At 53.8% G+C, this 20,523-nt stretch overlaps 9 protein-coding genes across 9 annotated transcripts; 5 read left to right on the top strand and 4 right to left on the bottom strand.

The window, feature by feature from the left end:
* The first annotated feature begins 1,556 nt into the window (after nucleotides 1–1,556).
* bgt2 (GPI-anchored beta-1,3-endoglucanase EglC) lies at nucleotides 1,557–3,650 on the top strand. The gene is made up of 2 exons (XM_026776872.1): nucleotides 1,557–2,004; nucleotides 2,072–3,650. Exons 1-2 carry the CDS (start codon nucleotides 1,798–1,800, stop codon nucleotides 3,257–3,259), a joined length of 1,395 nt encoding a protein of 464 aa, XP_026621898.1. The 5' UTR covers nucleotides 1,557–1,797; the 3' UTR covers nucleotides 3,260–3,650.
* A 264-nt stretch (nucleotides 3,651–3,914) lies between these two features.
* On the bottom strand, nucleotides 3,915–4,511 carry BDQ94DRAFT_151294 (uncharacterized protein; the record flags this gene model as incomplete). The annotated part of the gene is made up of 2 exons (XM_026767735.1): nucleotides 3,915–3,997; nucleotides 4,061–4,511. A coding segment is annotated over one exon (388 nt), but the record flags the coding sequence as incomplete, so codon positions are not given.
* A 100-nt stretch (nucleotides 4,512–4,611) lies between these two features.
* On the top strand, nucleotides 4,612–5,371 carry BDQ94DRAFT_151293 (uncharacterized protein). Its single transcript, XM_026767734.1, has one exon. The coding sequence runs from the start codon at nucleotides 4,805–4,807 to the stop codon at nucleotides 5,018–5,020; it is 216 nt and encodes a 71-aa protein (XP_026621896.1). The 5' UTR covers nucleotides 4,612–4,804; the 3' UTR covers nucleotides 5,021–5,371.
* Nucleotides 5,372–6,001: 630 nt separating this feature from the next.
* On the top strand, nucleotides 6,002–7,892 carry BDQ94DRAFT_183159 (Tannase/feruloyl esterase; the record flags this gene model as incomplete). Its single annotated transcript, XM_026774349.1, has 1 exon — nucleotides 6,002–7,892. The coding sequence occupies one exon, from the start codon at nucleotides 6,002–6,004 to the stop codon at nucleotides 7,712–7,714; it is 1,713 nt and encodes a 570-aa protein (XP_026621895.1). The 3' UTR covers nucleotides 7,715–7,892.
* Nucleotides 7,893–7,911: 19 nt separating this feature from the next.
* On the top strand, nucleotides 7,912–9,988 carry BDQ94DRAFT_93314 (FAD-dependent oxidoreductase). The gene is made up of 3 exons (XM_026776871.1): nucleotides 7,912–8,616; nucleotides 8,699–9,423; nucleotides 9,501–9,988. Exons 1-3 carry the CDS (start codon nucleotides 7,970–7,972, stop codon nucleotides 9,590–9,592), a joined length of 1,464 nt encoding a protein of 487 aa, XP_026621894.1. The 5' UTR covers nucleotides 7,912–7,969; the 3' UTR covers nucleotides 9,593–9,988.
* Nucleotides 9,660–11,266, bottom strand: BDQ94DRAFT_162482 (general substrate transporter; the record flags this gene model as incomplete). Its single annotated transcript, XM_026769558.1, has 2 exons — nucleotides 9,660–9,993; nucleotides 10,053–11,266. The coding sequence occupies 2 exons, from the start codon at nucleotides 11,264–11,266 to the stop codon at nucleotides 9,660–9,662; spliced, it is 1,548 nt and encodes a 515-aa protein (XP_026621893.1).
* Nucleotides 11,267–11,977: 711 nt separating this feature from the next.
* BDQ94DRAFT_183157 (beta-glucosidase H) lies at nucleotides 11,978–15,000 on the top strand. Its single transcript, XM_026774348.1, has 4 exons — nucleotides 11,978–12,142; nucleotides 12,200–12,806; nucleotides 12,862–14,128; nucleotides 14,185–15,000. The coding sequence occupies exons 1-4, from the start codon at nucleotides 12,025–12,027 to the stop codon at nucleotides 14,731–14,733; spliced, it is 2,541 nt and encodes an 846-aa protein (XP_026621892.1). The 5' UTR covers nucleotides 11,978–12,024; the 3' UTR covers nucleotides 14,734–15,000.
* On the bottom strand, nucleotides 14,773–16,547 carry BDQ94DRAFT_183153 (uncharacterized protein; the record flags this gene model as incomplete). Its single annotated transcript, XM_026774347.1, has 3 exons — nucleotides 16,340–16,547; nucleotides 15,678–16,280; nucleotides 14,773–15,625 (listed from the first exon to the last, which is right to left on the bottom strand). The coding sequence occupies exons 1-3, from the start codon at nucleotides 16,513–16,515 to the stop codon at nucleotides 14,773–14,775; spliced, it is 1,632 nt and encodes a 543-aa protein (XP_026621891.1). The 5' UTR covers nucleotides 16,516–16,547.
* Nucleotides 16,548–17,334: 787 nt separating this feature from the next.
* BDQ94DRAFT_151282 (neutral amino acid permease) lies at nucleotides 17,335–19,783 on the bottom strand. Its single transcript, XM_026767733.1, has 7 exons — nucleotides 19,111–19,783; nucleotides 19,029–19,042; nucleotides 18,901–18,973; nucleotides 18,510–18,841; nucleotides 18,087–18,445; nucleotides 17,830–18,027; nucleotides 17,335–17,772 (listed from the first exon to the last, which is right to left on the bottom strand). The coding sequence occupies exons 1-7, from the start codon at nucleotides 19,275–19,277 to the stop codon at nucleotides 17,542–17,544; spliced, it is 1,374 nt and encodes a 457-aa protein (XP_026621890.1). The 5' UTR covers nucleotides 19,278–19,783; the 3' UTR covers nucleotides 17,335–17,541.
* Nucleotides 19,784–20,523: the final 740 nt, after the last annotated feature.

Here is a 20,523-nt window from a genome sequence, read left to right as displayed (position 1 = left end):
GACTTTGCACGGTCGCATGATGTTTGTACTTGCTGAAATGGCTTGGATCAGGCACCACTCAGGGGTCGTAATGGGATAAGACAACTCACCGGTGCCAGCGCAGGTACATGCATTGAGCCTGTCTGGGAGGTGGATGGAAGTGGAGGAGAAGATGGACGATCCTTGCTCGATGCGTCCCTCTCAGGGACCGTCGAGATCCCGTCGAGGAACAAAAAGTAACCTCGGTCAGATCTCGATCCCACCCAACCAAAGCCATGTGCCTGTCCACTTGGTTACTTACCCTTACAATGGAAAATTTTCACCGTCGCAACCATGTTCCGAGGATTGCCAGATCAATATAGGGAACTAAATAGATATATTTGAATTTTCAGGTACCACCAGATCTACCAGTAATTTCTATTCTCTGCAATCGGAAACACCAACACTTCTTACTAGTACGTATAAGTATGGCAGTGCAACAGTTGGGGTCGAGTTTCAGCCTCCGCGAGACAGGGCACAATCCTCCGGGGGGCCAAATATTCTCGAAGTTGCTTGCCTCGATGTCTGTGATGACGATGATGCAGATGCAAATGCAGATGACCTGTCTGGTGACTGACAACGAGACAATGTGATCAGTGCGAGCAGGGGATTTTTGATAGATAACTAACTACGGAGTACTACTACTCTGTAACTCAGTAACTCTCCACTACTGTAGGAACCCCTGGGTGTGCCTGGACCGGTACCTGCATGGATTTCCTGCCTGACCGCGTCATCCGGGTTGGGGCCAAACATGGAAACCCATCATCCAACGAGGAAAGGATTGCTGACGATTTTTCCCGTCAACCAACACAGGAAAACCTAATTCGGTACTGTCAAAGCCCGGCCTGGATGTTCCCTCCCCAACCCGAAGAAAAGTGACCTCCCCTCCCTGAATGAAATCTCCACTGAGGGGGGGGGAAAAGAGAGAGGGGGGAGGGAAGAACCCGTGCCGGAATCCATCATGGACTGGCATGGCAATATCCACAATGAGGAGAAAAAGAGAATCAGGGGCATAAGGAGAAGGCCGGGGCTAGAAGCAACTTCACCCCCCCCCACCCCAGCCAGGGAATCCAATTTAATCCAGTGAAATCAGTTAATTACCGTTGAAATGAAAATGTGTGTTTATTTTTGTGAAGAACAAGCATCGGCCCTAAGAATAGCTTGCTATTTTTATCTCGTTACTATTGGATGGTTAGTCTTCAAGGCCACGCTGTGATTTGCCACTCGGCTGCCGGGGTGTCAATTTCGTGGCTGTCCCTGGATCCAACCAGCTTTCGCCAAGCACACCCCGACCCCACTGCGCTCTTTTGTCATCCCGGCGGGGACATTCCTGATTGGACCATGTGGCAGCCACAGATCCACTCTCGCCCAGTGGTGTGGTGGAGTCCAACTCAGGCACGAGCTCATCCCATTGGCTACAGGATTTACTGACGGGGCAGCCGAATTTCCAGGTTCAGGCCAATCTGGTCGGGCTGGAAGTCTAGAATGTCTCGGTTGCCTCCCTTAGTTTCGTTTCCCTTGTCGGCTCTCTCTTTTCCCCTCATACATCTTACTTCTTCTCCTCCTCTTTCTCCTCTTCTTCCTCTCTCTTTCTTCTTCTTCTTCAATCATCTCTCTCTCTCTCTCTAACTCAGAACTCGGTTTATTCCTTGTTCATTCCATTCTTTCTTACACTCCCTCTTCTCGCTCTCAGCTCTCTGTGTAGCGTATCACTCTCTTTCCCTACCTCACCCATTATTTTGATAATCCCTTACGTTCTTTTTTTTCACGACCGTCACCATGCTCTCCAAGATGCAGCTCGCCCAGCTGGCCGCCTTCGCCATGACCCTGGCCACCTCCGAGGCCGCCTACCAGGGTTTCAACTACGGCAACAAGTTCTCCGATGAGAGCTCCAAGTTCCAGGCCGACTTCGAGGCCGAGTTCAAGGCCGCCAAGAACCTCGTCGGCACCTCCGGCTTCACCTCCGCCCGTCTCTACACCATGATCGTACGTTTACCCCAAATCAAAAAGATGGATTTCACAATGATGGTGCAATTTACTAACTCGTCTATAGCAAGCCTATTCCACCAGCGATGTCATCGAGGCCATTCCCGCCGCCATTGCCCAGGATACTTCCCTTTTGCTCGGTCTCTGGGCCTCCGGTGGTGGCATGGACAACGAGATCACCGCCCTGAAGACCGCCATCTCTCAGTACGGTGAGGAGCTCGGCAAGCTCGTCGTCGGTATCTCCGTCGGCAGTGAGGATCTCTACCGTAACTCCGTCGAGGGTGCCGAGGCCGATGCCGGTGTTGGTGTCAACCCCGACGAGCTCGTCGAATACATCAAGGAGGTCCGCTCCGTTATCGCCGGCACCGCCCTCGCCGACGTCTCCATCGGTCACGTCGACACCTGGGACTCCTGGACCAACAGCTCCAACTCTGCCGTCGTCGAGGCCGTCGACTGGCTGGGCTTTGACGGCTACCCCTTCTTCCAGAGCTCCATGGCCAACTCCATCGACAACGCCAAGACCCTCTTCGAGGAGTCGGTCGCCAAGACCAAGGCGGTCGCTGGTGACAAGGAGGTCTGGATCACTGAGACTGGTTGGCCCGTCAGCGGTGACGCCCAGGGTGACGCCGTCGCCTCCATCGCCAATGCTAAGACTTTCTGGGATGAGGTTGGCTGCCCTCTCTTCGGCAACGTGAACACCTGGTGGTACATCCTGCAGGATGCCTCCCCCGACACCCCCAACCCCAGCTTCGGTATCGTCGGCAGCACTCTCTCCACCACTCCCCTGTTCGACCTGTCCTGCAAGAACTCCACCACCTCCTCCTCGTCCGCCGTTGTCTCTGCCGCTGCTTCTTCCGCCGCCGGTAGCAAGGCCGTTGGTTCTTCCCAGGCCTCTTCTGGTGCCGCCGCCTGGGCCACCTCCGCCTCCGGCTCTGCTAAGCCCACCTTCACCGTTGGCCGCCCCGGTGTGAACGGCACTGTCTTCGGTAACGGCACCTACCCCCTCCGCCCCAGCGGTTCCGCCTCTGCTCGTCCCTCCGCCGGTGCCATCTCCAGCGGCTCGGGCTCCAGCTCCAGCGGTTCGGGCAGCTCTGGTAGCACCGGCACCTCGGCCACCTCCGGCCAGTCCTCCTCTTCCGGCAGCTCTGCGGCCGCTGGCTCTTCCTCCCCCGCTGCCTTCAGCGGTGCCAGCACCCTCTCCGGCTCCCTCTTCGGTGCCGTGGTGGCCGTCTTCATGACCCTGGCTGCTTTGTAAGGAAATGAACGGATGACACGGGTTTCCCCCCTCCCCGCCAACCCTCTTCTCTGGGTGATTGGAGTTTCTCTCTTTTTTTTGGGTAGCCCCGATTTTGTGTTCCGGTGTTCTTTTTCGGTCGACTTTTCCCTTCTTGATACATATTTTATATTCCCTCAAAACTTTTTGTGTGCTTGCCATGGTTTGGCCCGGATGATAGACAAATGTTAATTTAGACTTGAGATCTTTCCATCCAGCTGCATGATCAAGCTCATTGCAATCGACCGAATTGTGGAATCTTGTAATGTAATCGATAGATACCCTGCTACTCAACCAGTAACATCCTTGACCGGTCCGGATATATCATCTTCGTTCGGGTATTGCCATCTGCGCAGTTACTGCCAAATGCATCTACATCCCTCCGATTATTCCCATGGAGGTCACATCTTTGCTTCCCGTGTAGTATCAGGTAACCTTGCTGCTGATGTCGTTGATCCCCTTGCTAGGACGCTTCCTTACAGTGCTGCGGACTGCGCTATACCAGTATTTAGCCAATCTTCGTTATATGTCTCAACGGAATGGATAGCTACATAATAGACAGACGCTCTTTGTTCAATACTTTATTTGCATATTTGACCATGAGAAATGACAGTGGATTTGGTTCATCGTTCACTACAGTAAGTTCATTTCGTGCACAAACTCAGTTCATCTTGGGAGTAGTGCTAGTATTGATGAAGCCGGACATATATATAGTAGAGACTGGTGAAACAAACATCAGGTCTCCATGACATGAGAATCTCACTGGTGGTTCTTTTTACGTACTATTGCACATTTCTGCAAAGTAAAACGACAAATCCAGAATCTATTGCCGGTTGCAAATTCCTATTAGAATCCTCGAAGCAACAACTGGCCATCATTGTTTGAGACTCCGATTTTCTGCAGGTTTAAATGCTGTCCCGATCGAGAATAGTCATGTTGCAGAAATGGTCCTTCTTCTTCTGGAGGCGGTGTGAGATGATTCCTCCAGTGCAACATCTTTCTTAAGAGGTTGTCCGATTGCAGCACTGGTTGCATCGGGCAACCTCGGGGCCCGCTAGGTAATTCTTTTCCCTTGTACAAAGCCACTGGGAATGGTATTGTGCTCGTGCATGCAAAGAAAGAAGAAAACTCTGGCAAGGTGCCATTCTTCCATGGCTGTTCCATCCACGGTTCTCCCTGAAATGGCTGCCTGAGGCGCAAGTATTGTTCGTGCGAGTCACGTGCTAACTGCATCTGCGCCAGTCATCTGCTGCCTTTGCATGTTGGTCTCCCCACAAATATACCCTTTTATCAGACTAGACGATTCCAGAATACCCCTGTGGGTCTGGACGCATCATTCCACCATAGACCTACCTACTCAGTGCGCATTGGGACCCTGCTTGCCGGAAACATCCCAAGAGCAGCAGACTCTGCAGATTCCTGACCAGAAGAAGGGATACCGCTTACTGCCTCTGTTGGTCAATCAGTCTGGGGCAGAACTGAGGACAAGGTCATATTCTAGTAGTGGAACAGTGACCCCGGAATATCATGGTGATGTCGGCATTATCTGGTGATGCAGCATCCGAGAAGAAATCTGCTACTGCAGACAAGCTACAGCAGCGGCATAAGCAGGGAATCGTGCTTCGAACCTGCCGCAGCCAACCAACACAATGGATTGACTGCTTTCAGTCCAACCTTGTAGGGTTCACAATACAATTGCAACGTGTTGCCCCACAACAGACCATGGCTCTGATTGCTACCTAGGCCTCTCGCAGCTGCTTTCGTCGTCACGCCAGTCGCAATCGAATACATTCAGTCTGTGAGAAGGATCTGATATCCTGTCTGGGATATCTTTCGAGAGCCATGGCATGCAACAGGACAGCTGGGGCGTACAATTTGGATTCACCCTCTGTAATCATCCCATCTCCGATAGCCGGACCATACTTAGTTTGCCTATTTTCGCATCTTGCAACCTTCCTCCTCGTACGACTGCGGTTCCTGACCTGCCCATAACCCCTAGCTTGTATACTCCAAACATTGATGGATATTGATTGGGTAATTGATTAGAAGAATCCGGGTCTCATGGTCTACTCATGGGATCACTGGATTGGTTGGCTGTCTGTGTTGGGCAACGTCAACCGAGGTGATTCGGAGATTAGAGCGCAGGGCATCGTTCTCAATGCATGGAACCCATGCAGTTCTGGCAGGAACCGAGCAGCCCTGGCCGAGATTCTTCCTGATAAAGCGGGAGGGTGCGGCGGAGACTTTCACCTTTGCGGAAGATGATCGCCGCCAACCACGTTAGTCCGTTTCAACGCTCCTCTCCTGGTGGACCAGCTTTAAGCTTAATCCCCCAGTCATGCCAACCGCTGAGACCCCGATCTCGTCTGATCATCAGTTGCAGAACCTGTACCTGCAGGGCCTCGTCATCCTTGATCCATTCTTTATTTCCTTCTCCGCCAGTCTCCAGGCAGCATCCAAACCTTGCCCATTTCAGGTTCATCGGCCGGAATCCGTTCTCTCGGTTGCATCCGAACCGGCGGACGACCGCATCCTCAATCAAGATGGTTGTTTCCAATGCTTCGTGGGTGGGGTGGATTACGTTGCTCCCGGTGGTTGCAGAACCATCCGATTCCCCTCTCAGGCGTATATAATGGCTACGGTATCCCATCTGCAATCAATCTTTTCCACCCAAACCAGTCCCTCCTTCAGTCCCTCTTTTCACCTTTTGGTCATACGTTCATTATGTCCAAGTTCCTCCTCTGGACCGTCTCTGCGGCGGCCCTCGCGCGCGCCGCGACTCTTGAAGATGTCTGTACCACTGCTCATGCGAAGGCCGCTGTGCCTGTCTCCGGCCTGGTGCAGGGAGTGGTCACCAACCCTTCCAGTATCACCGCGGCCCCCGTTTACAATGAATCCACCGCCGGTTCCGACTACTACCCGGCCGGTACCTATGATTACTGCAATATCACCATGACTTATTCTCATGCGGGCAAGGACGATAGCGTCCTGCTGCAATTCTGGATGCCCACTCCTGACGACTTCCAGAACCGCTGGGTGTCCACCGGTGGCTTTGGCTTTGCCATCAACGTTGCCTCCAACGTGCCTGCTGGTCTTCCCTACGGTGCCGTCGCCGGCCGGACCGACGGTGGCTTTGGCAGCTTCGACACCCAATTCTCCTCTGTGTACCCCCTGGTGAACGGTACCGCCAACTACGACGCTCTGTACATGTTCGGCTACCAGGCTCACCACGAGATGTCCTCCATCGGCAAGGCCTTCACCAAGAACTTCTACAGCATGTCCGACAAGCTCTACGCCTACTACCAGGGCTGCTCCGAGGGTGGCCGTGAGGGCTGGAGTCAGGTGCAGCGCTTCCCCGAGGAGTGGGATGGTGCCGTCATTGGTGCCCCTGCCATCCGTTATGGCCAGCAGCAGGTGAACCACCTGGTGCCCCAGGTCGTCGAGCAGACCCTCGACTACTACCCTGAGAACTGCGAGTTCTCTGAGATGGTGACTCTGATCATCGACGCTTGTGATGAGCTCGATGGCCGCAAGGACGGCGTCATCTCCCGCACGGATCTCTGCCAGCTCAACTTCGACCTCAAGTCGACCATCGGTAAGCCCTACGCCTGCAACGCCAGTACCAGCATGGGTGTGACTACCCCGGCCCAGAACGGCACCATCACTGCTGAGGGTGTGCGCGTCGCCCAAACCATTCTGGACGGACTGAAGGACTCTGAGGGTCGCCAGGCCTACTTCTGGTACCGCATTGGCTCCGAGTTCACCGACGCAGAGACCTCGTACGATTCGACCACCGGCACCTACGGGATTGACATCTCTGAGCTGGGTGGTGAGTGGGTGACTCACGGACTGCAGCTGCTGGATCTTGACAACCTCTCGAACCTGGACAACGTCACCTACGACACCCTACGTGACTGGATGCTCGAGGGTCTCCAGCGCTACGAGGATGTCCTGCAGACCACTTGGCCCGATCTGTCCCGCTTCCAGGCTGCCGGTGGTAAGGTGATCCACTACCACGGCGAATCGGACAACAGCATCCCTCCTGCCTCTTCGGTGCGTTACTTCGAGTCCGTCCGCGACACCATGTTCCCCAACAAGACCTACAACGCCTCGGTCGAAGCCCTGAACGAGTTCTACCGCCTCTACTTGGTCCCCGGTGCCTCCCACTGCAACACCAACTCCCTGCAGCCCAATGGTCCTTACCCCCAGAACTCTCTCGGCGATCTGATGAACTGGGTCGAGAAGGGCATTGAGCCGGTGACTCTGAACGGAACGGTGCTGAGCGGCGACTACGAGGGAGAGGAACAGAAGATCTGCTCGTGGCCTCTGCGCCCGCTGTGGAAGAACAACGGCACGGTGATGGACTGCGTGTACGACCAGAAGTCGATTGACACCTGGTTGTATGATCTGGATGCGTATGACATCCCGATCTACTAGGCTCATACTTGCCGGCCTTTCCTTAGAAAAGCTCCATTCTGTACATTGTGTACATTAGTCTGAAAATAATACCATAGGCTAGATGCCATGCACCAAATTCTAGATCCAAAAGTAGACATCGTCCGGGTAACAAGCATTAAACTTCCGACTCTCGGATCGTCCCGTAGGCAACAACATCATCATGACTCCTCCACCTCGACCTTATTCCCACCTCCAACCACTCCCCCCCACCATCACAACACTAAAGACAAAAACATGAAAATCATCATTATCGGCGCCGGCATCTCCGGCTGCGCCGCATATCTCACCCTCCGGAAACATCTCCCACCACCACCCCCATCATCCTCACCTCCCCAAGACCACGAATACACCATCTACGAAGCATACCCCACCACCATCGACACCACCTCTGACGACCGCCCCAATGACAAACACAGCACCCACTCCGCAACCCTAACCATAGGCGGCGGGCTCGGCGTAGCCCCCAACGGCCTCCGCGTACTCGAACGCCTCGACGAGGACATTCTCCGCGACGCAGTCAGCGGCGGATACATGGTCGATCACAGCAACCTGAAAGACAAACACGGCCGGGTGTTGATGCGACTCCCTTCATCCAGCACCACTAGCAGCAGCAGTGACAGCGATGGAACTACTAACCCAATGCACCTCCTCGGCACAAGCCGACATAACATCTGGCGATGTCTGCGCAAACGCATGCCAGACAACATCATCATCAATAAGCGAGTAGCGAGTGTAACTGCGCACCCTACCCACCGCAACACAGTCACCTTCGTTGATGGAAGTGAGCCCGTACACGCAGATCTTGTCATCGGTGCGGATGGCTTAAAGAGTGTTTCTAAACACGCCCTCTTCGATGGGGATCCGTATCCCCCTCATTACGAGTATACATCCACCCTCCCCCCCTTCCCCTTCCCCACCCATACACCATGAACATACATCCTAATAATAATACCACTAAATCAGAGGCCTAATCGGCATCGGCGGCTTCCTCCCCACCAGCACCCTCCCACCAACCATCCCCCGACCGGAACCAGGATCCATGAACTTCTGTTTCAGCGGAACAGGGTTTTTCGGGTACTTCTACGCTACTAGCTCGCCTACTACCTCTGTTGATCGCTGCTCCGCATATCATATCTCCCCGCCCGGGGATACATTAGCTTGGTGGACTACATATTCAACACCTACTTCTTCTTCCACCCCACCTAATACCCAAGATCTAGATATGGATGATGTGACGGCCCAACTCCAGGACAGGTTCTCGTCATGGACTGATCCTCTCGTCCGTCATATTATCCGTTCTGTGCAGGTGCAGACAATGTGGCCGACCTGGACGTGTCCGCCGCTTCCTACCTGGGAGAGGGAGGGGGTGGTGCTGGTGGGGGATGCGGCGCATGCGTTGCCGTCGACGTCGGGACAGGGGGCGAGCCAGGCGTTGGAGGATGTGGAGGCTTTGGGAAGGTTGGTGGCGCATGAGGTGGGGATTGGGTATCAGGAACAACTGATGTTAGGGGTGTCTGGTGGGGTGGAGGGAGAGAAACGGGCGATTCAGATGGCGTGTAAACGGTATGTGGAGATGAGGATGCCGAGGGTAAGGGGGATATTGGACCGGGCGAGGGGGATGCAGAATAGTAAGAGGGATATGGGGGTGGTTGGGGAGTGGGTGATGTATTGGGTGATGTGGGTTATGGGTATGTTCTCTTTCTATTTACTCCTTTGGTGATGTTGTGTATGGGGAATATGCTAATGTGTGTCGTCTGGGGCGTAGGGTTCTTTCCAGGGTTGCTTGGGAGGCAGCAGCAGGAGGTGTTTGATTATGATTTGCCGGGGGATGTGGAGCGGGTGTTGGATGGAAGATAGTACTTACTACTATCTTCGATGATATTGTGTTGATATGTAGTGTGGGAGTACAGCGCAGACAAAAGTATCAGGGACTAGTTACACTCTCCTCATGCACACTATCCACTTTCTTCTCTTCATCTTCTCCCCTCTCTACCCCTGGCCCATCAAAGATCACTGCGACCTGCTCCAACGTGTATCCCTTTGTTTCTGGGTAGAAGAAGAACGCAGTCACTCCGAACAGCACCAACACCACAATAAACACAATGTAATACCGCCACTCAATCGCGTCCAGGGCAATCGGGTTCACAAACGTATTGAAAAACATGCCGACAATCGTCGCCACCCAGGTGACTGTCAGACCGCGGGATCGTAGTCGGAACGGCCAGATTTCGCAGGGATACGAGGTAAGAAAAGGTGTGCTAGATCATCACGTTAGCGTAAACACTAAGTTGCTGCTGCTGGTGGTGGTGGTACTAACAGAGCAATGCAATATCCTGAAAAGAAGATAAACAAGAACGGAATTACAGCAGCCCCCGTGGCCGCGTTATTGGTCGCCTTGAAAGATCCCGAGAGCGCTGTCACCATCACGTAGCTGACGAACATGATGACCGCCGAGGCCAGGAACAGCGGGCGGCGACCGAGTCGGTCGATCAGGAACGCTCCCAGGGCAGCGAAAATCAAATCCCACATTTGCAGACAGGCCGAGATGAGCGTCTGGTCACGGACACTGGTGACTCCAACCGAGTCCAGGATGAGCGACAGGTAATACGAGACCACTCCGTTGCCAGACCACTGCGCAAATAATCCCAGAGTGATAGAGATCATCAGGCGCCAGCGGTTTCCCGGTGTCTTTACCATCTCTATGTAGCTGGCACTGCTGTGGGCTTCTTGTTCCGCTCGGATGGTGGAACTGATCTCGGAAAATTCATATGCCACAAGGGGAGAGGTCTCGTCGCCAGCAGCGTGATAGCGGGTAAGGATTGCCCGGGCCTCTTCGTTGCGTCCTACCGAGATCAACCAGCGAGGACTTTCCGGGGCCAGGAGGAACCCCGGCAGTCCAACGACGGGCACTAGGGCTTGGAGGACAGAAGGGAGTCTCCAAGCCCAGGAAGAGTCGTAGGTACGAGAGGCAAAGACGACCCAAGCAGCGACAGTCCCACCGACATACCAGCCGGACATGAACAGCGAGTTGAGCATGCCGCGGTGAGTCGGGTAGGCGATCTCGTTGATGAGCAGAGGAACGGCATTACCGAACAGGGCAGACGCACCCCCCAGAAAGAGCCGAGCAAGCATAAACGCAACTACATTGGGAGCAGCAGTCTGGAGGACGCAGCCCAGCGTCAAGAAGAGATATCCGATGTAGACGCCTGGCTTGCGGCCATACCGGTTGGAAATCCAGGCTGCAGTTGGGTAACCAATGCCGCAGCCAAGCCAGTAGATGGCATTCAGCCAGCCCAGCCTTGCTCCGGTAGGATTGTTCATAAAGGCCTTCCACTGGTCCAAGGCCTCAAGACCGTTCATGAGAGATCCGTCATAGCCGTTGGCGGACGAGAACATAACCAATGAGAGAATGATGAGGTTGAGCCGCACCAAGTGAGGCTGCTTGTACCATGCAGGACCTGGAGGGAGGACCGCCGCGAGGTGGTCCTCTCCTGCATGTTTGCTCGTCATGTCTGCTTTGCTGATGCCCATGGTCGGTTTCGACGACGTTTGGAAAAGAAACTAAATCTCAGCACAAGCAAAATTCGAGGAGGCACAGGCTATTTCAAGGGTGGCCTGGGAGGCGTCGATATGTCGGCGGTTTAACCCTTCGCACCCCCGCTGGCTACGCCTCGTGTGGCTCTTCTCGGTCAGGACGGCTGTTGAGCGATGCCGTTAATGCTACTAGTGAGCTCGTAACCCTGCATATAATTCGGGAACCAAAGCCATGTGAATACCACCAATCGTAGCGAGGCGGGTTTACCCATACCCATGGCGTGGAAGATGCTGGACGGCTCATCAAAGTGCTGAACCCACCGACGCACGTTCAGCTGGGGTACGGCAGGTGAGGAAGGTGTGGAGAACTGGGGGAAGTCGGGGTAGGGCATCGGCCAGCATGTCGGGAGACAGACGGAGAAAAGGAGAAACGGAGAAACGGAGAATTGGAGAAGCTCTAAAAGTCCAGTCGAGATGGGTCTGGATGGCCGTTGAGAAGCAATCAGAACTGCCGGAGCTGGTGGAGCTGGCCCGTCGACCCAAAGATCACCCCATTCATGCTGGTCTCGGTCGGCAGAGTGCGAGCTCCCATGTACTCCGTAAGACGCACCCGCGATGTCCATCCCCCATGACCGCAAGAACTTAATTAGATGGCGTGCCCATGGCCGGTTAGCATGCTGGAAATCTGCGAGCATTTTGTTCCAGCTCCCGAGATACCACTCCCTTCCACACGGCCGTAGCAGACTGCAAGCATCATGCCTTGCGTACATGCCGCCGCCGAGACGGACAAGTCGTTTGTCCAAATCGCAAATGCCGATATTGAGGAGCTCATCAAGCAACTGACCCTAGATGAGAAAGTTGCTCTTCTAACGGGTATGTCTCGCAATGCACAACTGCACACCATAATGGAAGCTGACAGCCTCTGGCTAGGTGACGATTTTTGGCACACCGTCCCAATCCCCCGACTCGGCATCCCGTCCATTCGACTCTCTGATGGCCCGAATGGCGTCCGCGGCACCCGCTTCTTTGGCAGCGTTCCGGCAGCCTGTCTGCCCTGTGGTACAGCCATAGGAGCAACGTTTGACAGAAATCTTGCTGTGCAGGTTGGACACCTGCTAGCGGCGGAGGCCAAGGCTAAAGGCGCTCATGTTATCCTAGGCCCGACGATAAACATTCAGCGAGGCCCGCTGGGAGGCCGAGGGTTCGAGTCGTTCTCAGAAGACCCGCTGCTGTCGGGAATCATAGCAGGTCATTATTGCAAGGGCTTAAAGGAGGAGAACATCGTTGCAACGCTCAAACACTTTGTATGCAATGACCAGGAACATGAGCGAATGGCCGTTAATTCTATTCTCACCGATCGGGCGCTGAGGGAGATCTACCTTCTGCCCTTCATGATCGCCATCGCCCTGGGAAAGCCGGAAGCGATCATGACGGCATATAACAAAGTGAACGGGGTTCATGCATCAGAAAGTCCGACGCTTCTGCAGGGCATTCTACGTGAAGAATGGGGCTGGGAGGGCTTGCTGATGAGCGACTGGTAGGCTGCAGCCATGCATGCTCCAAATTAATTTCTCGCTGACGTTCGCTGGCAGGTTTGGAACTTATAGCACATCCGAGGCCATCCACGCTGGATTGGATCTCGAAATGCCGGGGCCAACAAGATGGCGCGGCGGTGCCCTGACACATGCAATCACCGCAAATAAAGTTCCCATGGCGACGGTAAATGCCCGTGTTCGCGCTGTGCTGCGTCTGGTCCAGCAAGCCAGCCGATCAGGTATTCCTGAGCGCGCCCCGGAGTTGCAGCTGAACCGTGCCGAGGATAGACAGCTACTGAGGAAGATCGCCTCGGAAGCGGTTGTCCTGCTCAAGAACGATGACAACATTCTCCCGCTAGACAAGACCAAGAAGATAGCCGTCATCGGCCCTAATTCCAAGATTGCTACCTACTGTGGAGGGGGTAGTGCGGCGCTCAACCCCTACGAAGCTGTAACTCCCTTTGAGGGAATCTCGAACTCAGCCTCAGGCGGCGTGGAGTTCGCCCAGGGGATATACGGACATCAAAACCTGCCCCTGCTGGGGAAACGTCTGCGCACTCACGATGGCCTTACCGGGTTCACCTTGAGAATCTTCAATGATCCACCTACCGTAGCGAACAGAGTACCGCTAGAGGAACGACACGAAACAGATTCAATGGTATTCTTCCTTGATTACAACCATCCAAAGCTACAACCCGTGTGGTTTGCGGACGCGGAGGGATACTTTGTCCCAGAGGAATCCGGCATGTACGACTTTGGTCTTTGTGTGCAAGGCACAGGCAAGCTCTTTGTGGATGGCAAACTGCTAGTCAATAACGCCGATGTACAAAGGGCGGGACCTAGCTTCCTCGGGAGCGGCACTATGGAAGAAAGAGGCACACTGGAACTCACGGCCGGCCGGCAGTACAAGGTCCATGTGCAGTGGGGATGTGCTAAAACGAGCACATTCAAGGTTCCCGGGGTAGTCGACTTTGGTCACGGTGGCTTCCGATTCGGCGCTTGTAAGCAGCTCTCGCCTCACACAGGCATCGAAGAAGCAGTGCAGCTGGCTGCATCGGTGGACCAGGTCGTCCTCGTGGCGGGGCTGAGTGCAGAATGGGAATCGGAGGGCGAGGATCGCACAAGCATGGGCCTGCCACCACATACAGATGAATTGATTTCTCGTGTGTTGGAGGTCAACCCGGATACTGTCGTAGTTCTGCAAAGCGGAACTCCCGTGGAGATGCCCTGGATTCAGAACGCAAAGGCTGTGCTGCACGCCTGGTACGGGGGTAACGAAACTGGTAATGGCCTTGCAGATGTCATCTTCGGTGATGTGAACCCGGTAAGCTCTTCCTTTCCAGCCATTTCTGGCGCTGCTAACTCATCTGACGTTCGTAGTCTGGCAAACTTCCACTCACATTCCCCCGCCACGTCAAAAACAACCCTACCTATTTCAACTACCGATCCGAGGGTGGTAGAGTCCTGTATGGTGAGGACGTCTATGTCGGTTACCGATTCTATGATGAGATTGAGATCGATCCGCTATTTCCTTTCGGCCACGGTCTCTCGTACACGACGTTCGAACTATCGGGCCTGTCCTTCGAAAGGGATTCCAATTCACTGCATGCCATCTGCACATTGCGCAATACCGGATCCAGGGCTGGAGCGGAGGTGATACAATTATATGTGGCCCCAGTCTCGCCGCCGATCAAGCGACCACAGAAGGAGTTGAAGGAATTCCGAAAGGTCTGGTTAGAGCCTGGTGCGGAAGACGTGGTGCAGATTCCGCTAGATCTTGTCCGCGCGACAAGCTTCTGGGATGAGAAGAGCAGTAGCTGGTGCAGTCACAGTGGCACTTATCGAATCATGCTGGGAACCAGTAGCCGTGGAGCGTTCTTGGAGAGCCCCATTGAATTGAGCGAGACCACTTTCTGGTCGGGGCTCTGAGCAGAACTGTATCAACAGAATAGCACGCTGACACGAGTATTAACTACTTTTGATTCGATCTGTATCTATCCAAGTCTGCAGATGCATCGTGACCATGCCTTCGCTGCTGTCCAGGCGGGACAAGATGTCGGTCGATTGTCGTAGATACTCGGTTGCTCGCTCCGCTTCCGGGCCGGCGGGATGAAATGGGCATACCAGCAGGCCCGCCGCAATATCACGCACTTTGTACGCCAAATGTAGACCGTTCGCTTCCAAGTTGATCTGGGGCAGGCTGTATAGGATGCAGAATAGTTGACGACAAAGGCCCTCCCTCTGGAGCCACAACGCTTTTGCGTCAATCATTGGTTGTACGTGGTTGGTAGAAACTAGTGACGGCTCTAATTTGTGCGCCTGCGCCGCCTCCAACTGATCAACAAGCAAGCTTTGTAGCCACAGGTGCGTGACATGTAAATTTGCTCGCATAGAAGCAAAGTGTGACTGCGTCATCTCCGTAACACCAGTGCTGCCACCTTCATGGGAGATAGCCTGGCTATCTGGTGGCTGCCATGGCCGGAGGAGAGGGGGGATATCCTCCAGTAAAAACCGTAGACTATGAAGACGATCCTGGATGTAAGCAACCTGCACGGCTGCATCGCGGGCCCTCACACAGGGGCACGGCTCAGCCGGTGATTCTGGACAGGTGCTCCTAATCGCAGCCCAGAAAACCCTGGAATGGAGGATAAACCCCGTTACCAGGCATGGAGTATGGGACGGTGGCATGAGCACCTCGTTCTCGAAGATCATTTCGTCATCGACTTCGAGTGGCATGAGATCTTCCGGGTTAATGGAATGGAGAACGATGGGGTCAAGATACGACAACCGCTCTCCTAGCACGTTCTGCAATTGATTATGACTGGATTGAATGAGCGAGACTGACGGCTACGCTCCGGGTGATGCACACTTACACAAATCCGTAGAAGATCAACCAGAAGCCCTTTTTCCGCAGTTGAGTCTCAATGCAGTTAAGTCCATCATATTCAGAGATTCGATGAAGGTTTAGCAAGCGAGCAATTTGTGTTGCCTCCACATCTAGCATGCGGGACCAGTTATGATCACCCAACTGCCGAAAGGCAGCATACAGCAAGTATGAGATGGCAAACTTCTGGAAGTTGATGTGGTCAAAGTAGGTCGAGTCCCTCAGCCGCAGGATTTTGTCATAGCAATGACGGACCATGTCCCTGCGCGACGTAAATCTTAACGGCGGGGTCGCAGATCGATAGAAATGAAATCTGCTAGGCATAGTGGCGATAACCACCGCAGCGATGGCGGTGACGAGCCCGAGGAATCCGCTGTCCTCACGATCCCGGTCCTGCTGCAAGGACTGTTGGAAAGACGGACGATGTACGATTGGAATCAAGGGATACAGGTAGTCCAAATAGTCCTGCATGATGCAGGAAAACATGCGCCGATCGCATACATCATCCGTGGGATAATTGACGGCACCAGAAGCCCGGCTGGGCCCCGTCCCCCAATCTGGCTGTTCTTGTGCCGGAGATCCTGTACGTGAGCTTAGAGGTGGGCGTTAGCGATTGACCACTCACTGTCAAATCAGATCCGAGCAACGTACCGTTTCTTCGGGCCTCGCGTCCGGGATGGAGACAGAAAGGTGCATGGCAGGTCCAATCTAGCGCAGCGCCCACATCTGGAAGGGACATCGGTCGATGACGAAGTCACATTGCATTTGACCTTGCGCTTCCGGCAGATGTCACAAGCCTGGGTTGCCAACTCTGCGCGCGTGGGCATGGCAACATTTGGTCTCAACCGACGGCCAAAAGGGAAGGACTCTGGATGGTTGCATATCGCTGGTTGCCAGCAGTTTGTCCGGGTTGCACGGTGCTGCCTGTGTGCCTGAGGCAGGAGGAACCGCACAAGAATGTCTAACTCGGAAAAGGTATAGTGTATTTTGTAGTTATGCCGAGATTGCTTGGTCAGCGAGCATAGTTAATTCCACCTTCCCTCCCGTTCATACTCGCGGTTGTGCCAGCACTCAATCGGCCATCCGATTTCTATTGGAAGCTGTAGGTCACTCTCGCATGAAACAAGTAGTTGTTGCTGGAGAGTTCGAATATTATATATCCCTCTTCGTAGTACTCAGTGTTTCCTGACTCATATACTCCATAGTTAATGTCAATGATGAAGATGGAATCACTTTCTCTTGGACCCATCTAACAATTGCGTACTCTAATTCCATTCCATCTGTCACTGGAAGGGAAATGATTCAATGACGATACTTCATATACTAGGCGAGCAAAACTCCTGACTAGATGATAGGCAGTCCTTGTATCAGGTCAACATTGCCCCAAGGATGATAATGGTCATGTCCCGGGCGCCGCTCTTTACTAAGTGCTTGTTAACAGTAGTATAGGAACATGGGGGACGGAACATCTAATATGGAGATCGTGTAAGGTAAGTAGTATATTAATGCATCTGACTGAGCCTTATCTGATCGTGAGCAGACAAATTACGAAATTCGCAATAACTCTTTCAGGGCTCGCGAAAACCCATTTCAAAGGGTCGTTCCACTGTGGACGAGTATGAAAGGAACCACGATCGGGTATCCCACCTGGAGGTATAAAAAGAAATAAAGAAATAAATGTATATATATAGATTTATATGGTAGCATATTATAAAATCATGAATAGATCATTAGCTAGTCCGTTATGCAAAAATAAAAACCGTCACGCCGTCATCTGCCGCGGTCCCAGACACGCGACAAAAGAATTCGCTCATAAAACGCCATTGAATGATGTGAAGAATATAAATGCATATTCAGCTATCCGTGTTGGCACAGGTGAAACTGTTGCTGTTGGCATCGTTGTGGATGGCCGTTCCCGAGGCATAGAGACCCAGGACGCACAGCACCAAACCGAACACAGCGATAGCGGCATTGAGCACGGTCAGGGCGATCTTGCGGGGGCTGGCAAACCACTGGCCGTAGTTGAGGTGGAGCCAGTAGATGCCACTGAGACCGTAACTGAACCAACTAGCGAAGAGAGCGCTCTGAATCATGTCATTAGCGGCCGGTACGAGAGGATAGACGGTCTGGTCCAAACTTACAATAAGCGAGTTGAGGTCGCTGAAGACAGGGATGGCCTCGGCGATAATCCAGGCAACCAGCCAGCAGGCCAAGCCCAAGGCAATCCAGACGGCAACCGAGCGGCGGCTGCGGCTGTGGATGAGACCCGACTTGGAGCAAGTGCGGAAGTAGATGTACTTCAAGCCGATGTGACCATTCACGACACCGGCACCGACAATCTGCAAACGCGTTAGTGCTCGTTGCATACAAACAGCACCTGTCAAGCGGGATGACTTACGGTGGGAATGGCAATTCCATAGGCAACCTTCTTCAGAAGAGGACCAGCCGAGCTGAGGGCGGGGGATTGCACATCCTTGCCGACGTAGTAGTAGATGACGCAGGCAGCAGTCACGTAGAGACTGATTTCAAACGCCTGCAGCATGAACAGCGACTTCTTGAAGTCCTTGGGCTTCTCCATCTCGGCGATAAGACCGAAGAAGGCGACGTGCGCACAGTAGGCGAAGACAATGTTGGAGACCGCGGTGAAGGCCGTGTAGAGAGTGGTGTCGACGGTGGCCTCGATGATGCGACCGGGGTGCTTCTCGACACCCACACCGATCATGGTGATCATGACCGCGCTGAAAATACTGAGGAAGGCTAAACGGCAAGACAGCCAGTCAGAGATAATGCGTACGCACGGCAGCGGACAAAGGAGACTCACAGGCAAAGGAAATCCAGGTCATGCCCTTCATGGTACGGGGAATGGAGAGGACCATGGAAATGATCATGCCAACCACACTGAAGACGATGGAGCAGGTGCCATGGTCGGTGATGGTGTTCATCATGACGCGGAAGGTCAGGAGATGGCTGCCCATGACGAAGATGCAGAAGAGGAACTGGCCCAGGCCGAAGAGTTCACGGCCGAAAGGGCCCATCAGGATTTCTCCCGCATCGGCCAGGTTCTGAATGTGGGGATAGCGTTCTCTGAACAATCCAATGTTGTAACCGGTGTAGGTCGCAAGGATTCCGAGACCAACGATGAGGATGACGGCCCTGAACGACGGGAGTTAGTGGGTGGGAAGGGTTGCATCCACGTTCCGGGCTAGACTTACGGGACGAAACCCAGGGTTGCAACGGCGGCGGGGAGCGAGAGCACACCCAGCGAGACAGACTCGCAAATCATGACTGCGGGGGTATTAGAGTTTGCCAATGCAGAGAGAGAAGTGGAGAGTCAGCTTACGCAGTCCACATTGCCTGTTGTGAACGTGTTAGCCGGCGATGAAGTTTAGCAATGGTGGGAGGCGGAAGAGACGGATACGTACCACCACTTCAAGGTCTTGTACTTGATTTCCGCAAACTCCTCGTTACCGAACGCGTCGGACTCCTCCAGGCCCGGCTTGAGATTCTGCTCCACCTGGCTGATATCCTCCTTCTTCTCGTCAATGCCTTCGGTGGCGTAGGGAGGGGGACTGTCATGAACGGCCTCCATGGTGGCGAGGTGACAAGGTGCAGGCCGTGATTGAGAGGAGGAAGGTAAGGGAAGGAAATGGAGGAGTGGGAGGAAGAAGGTGAGCAGAAGAGGAGAAGAGGAGGAGAAGAGAGACGGAGGAGAAGAGTGGAGGCAGAGAAGGAGGAGATGATGAGGGGGGATGGGGGAGAATAAAAGGAAGATTCGGGAAAAGTCTGCGGATAATAAATATACGGTGATTTGAGAGGCACCAGCAGGATTGAGTTTCGGACAGGCACGAGTGACAAGCCGAGAATTCTGGGGACGAGGAATAATAAAGTGGAAGGCAACACTGATTCAGAGGGCCGGGCTTGTGGGGAAAAACTCAAGCAACGAGGCCCATCGTATGTTTCTACCGTTTTGAGACAAGCAATGGGTTCCTCTCCTCACCGGACACTCGCTGATCGGACCGCACCCGAGGTTGATGACCATGAATAATTGGTCATCTCCCCCGATGGCGGACTGTCCGCTCCAATCATGAAGGTTAAGATGACACCAGGAAACCATGGATGGGCTCCGCCAAGCACGGCGCCGTCGCTACCAGCGTCCCCGATGCTACGCTGTCCCCGGCCGGATGGGGCTGCCGACAAGAACGGCATCATGCAGCTCATGGCCAGCTCCGATGGTCGCTTCCCCGCAGGAGAATCGCGTGGGAAACGAGGAGATACTCGGCAGATAACTCGATAGGTAGCTTGGTAGGTAGTAGCTAGTTATCTATCAACCATGTGGTTTGACTAATTGTCGTTCCTCACTTGCTCGGCTCTTCAGGCAGACTAGACTTAAGTAGGTATCTAGTGACCATCGATTGCCGTCCCTCAACAACGCCCACGATCCGGAGGCCGGATCCGCTAGGCAGCTTGAGGCCTAGACAGCTGCCGGTCGCCTCACCGGTCCAGGAGCTTAAAGCTAAAGTGCAGCAAGCATTTCCCACTATCGTGCAGCAGATCGCTATTATTTTGGTCGCCGCTCCTAATCTCGATAAGCATTTTTATCAATCCCTTTTATCATGGCAGTTAGTTAAAAAAGACTGGAATCTATTGGCTAACTGCTATTTCTGTGACACTGCATTCCCAGTCAACCCATGGTCGTCCTGTTGGTCATGGCAATCAATCAATTGCCTGGGTGGCAACCTCGCTAGGGAGGAAGCAATGTGTGGTAAGTATGCGTGGCAACTGCAACACGACTTGGGAAGCGAGCGGCCAAACAATGAACCGGGCCAGTGCTGCAG

The sequence above is a fragment of the Aspergillus welwitschiae genome (genome assembly GCF_003344945.1).
Source record: "Aspergillus welwitschiae strain CBS 139.54b unplaced genomic scaffold BDQ94scaffold_41, whole genome shotgun sequence".
Classification (NCBI taxonomy): Eukaryota; Fungi; Ascomycota; class Eurotiomycetes; order Eurotiales; family Aspergillaceae; genus Aspergillus; species Aspergillus welwitschiae.
This window is presented reverse-complemented; position numbering and strand designations above follow the sequence as displayed.

What these genes read in the sequence shown, in the direction of transcription:
- bgt2 (XM_026776872.1), top strand. Translation starts at nt 1,798, where the DNA reads ATGCTCTCCAAGATGCAGCTCGCCCAGCTGGCCGCCTTCGCCATGACC. An exon ending in CCCGTCTCTACACCATGATC is followed by an intron (nt 2,005 to 2,071) that starts GTACGTTTACCC and finishes ACTCGTCTATAG; the next exon opens with CAAGCCTATTCCACCAGCGA.
- BDQ94DRAFT_151293 (XM_026767734.1), top strand. Translation starts at nt 4,805, where the DNA reads ATGGTGATGTCGGCATTATCTGGTGATGCAGCATCCGAGAAGAAATCT.
- BDQ94DRAFT_93314 (XM_026776871.1), top strand. Translation starts at nt 7,970, where the DNA reads ATGAAAATCATCATTATCGGCGCCGGCATCTCCGGCTGCGCCGCATAT. An exon ending in CCGTATCCCCCTCATTACGA is followed by an intron (nt 8,617 to 8,698) that starts GTATACATCCAC and finishes CCACTAAATCAG; the next exon opens with AGGCCTAATCGGCATCGGCG. An exon ending in TTGGGTGATGTGGGTTATGG is followed by an intron (nt 9,424 to 9,500) that starts GTATGTTCTCTT and finishes TCTGGGGCGTAG; the next exon opens with GGTTCTTTCCAGGGTTGCTT.
- BDQ94DRAFT_183157 (XM_026774348.1), top strand. Translation starts at nt 12,025, where the DNA reads ATGCCTTGCGTACATGCCGCCGCCGAGACGGACAAGTCGTTTGTCCAA. An exon ending in GAAAGTTGCTCTTCTAACGG is followed by an intron (nt 12,143 to 12,199) that starts GTATGTCTCGCA and finishes GCCTCTGGCTAG; the next exon opens with GTGACGATTTTTGGCACACC. An exon ending in GGCTTGCTGATGAGCGACTG is followed by an intron (nt 12,807 to 12,861) that starts GTAGGCTGCAGC and finishes GTTCGCTGGCAG; the next exon opens with GTTTGGAACTTATAGCACAT.
- BDQ94DRAFT_151282 (XM_026767733.1), bottom strand. Translation starts at nt 19,277, where the DNA reads ATGGAGGCCGTTCATGACAGTCCCCCTCCCTACGCCACCGAAGGCATT. An exon ending in GCAACCCTGGGTTTCGTCCC is followed by an intron (nt 18,842 to 18,900) that starts GTAAGTCTAGCC and finishes CCCGTCGTTCAG; the next exon opens with GGCCGTCATCCTCATCGTTG. An exon ending in GACCTGGATTTCCTTTGCCT is followed by an intron (nt 18,446 to 18,509) that starts GTGAGTCTCCTT and finishes CTTGCCGTTTAG; the next exon opens with CCTTCCTCAGTATTTTCAGC.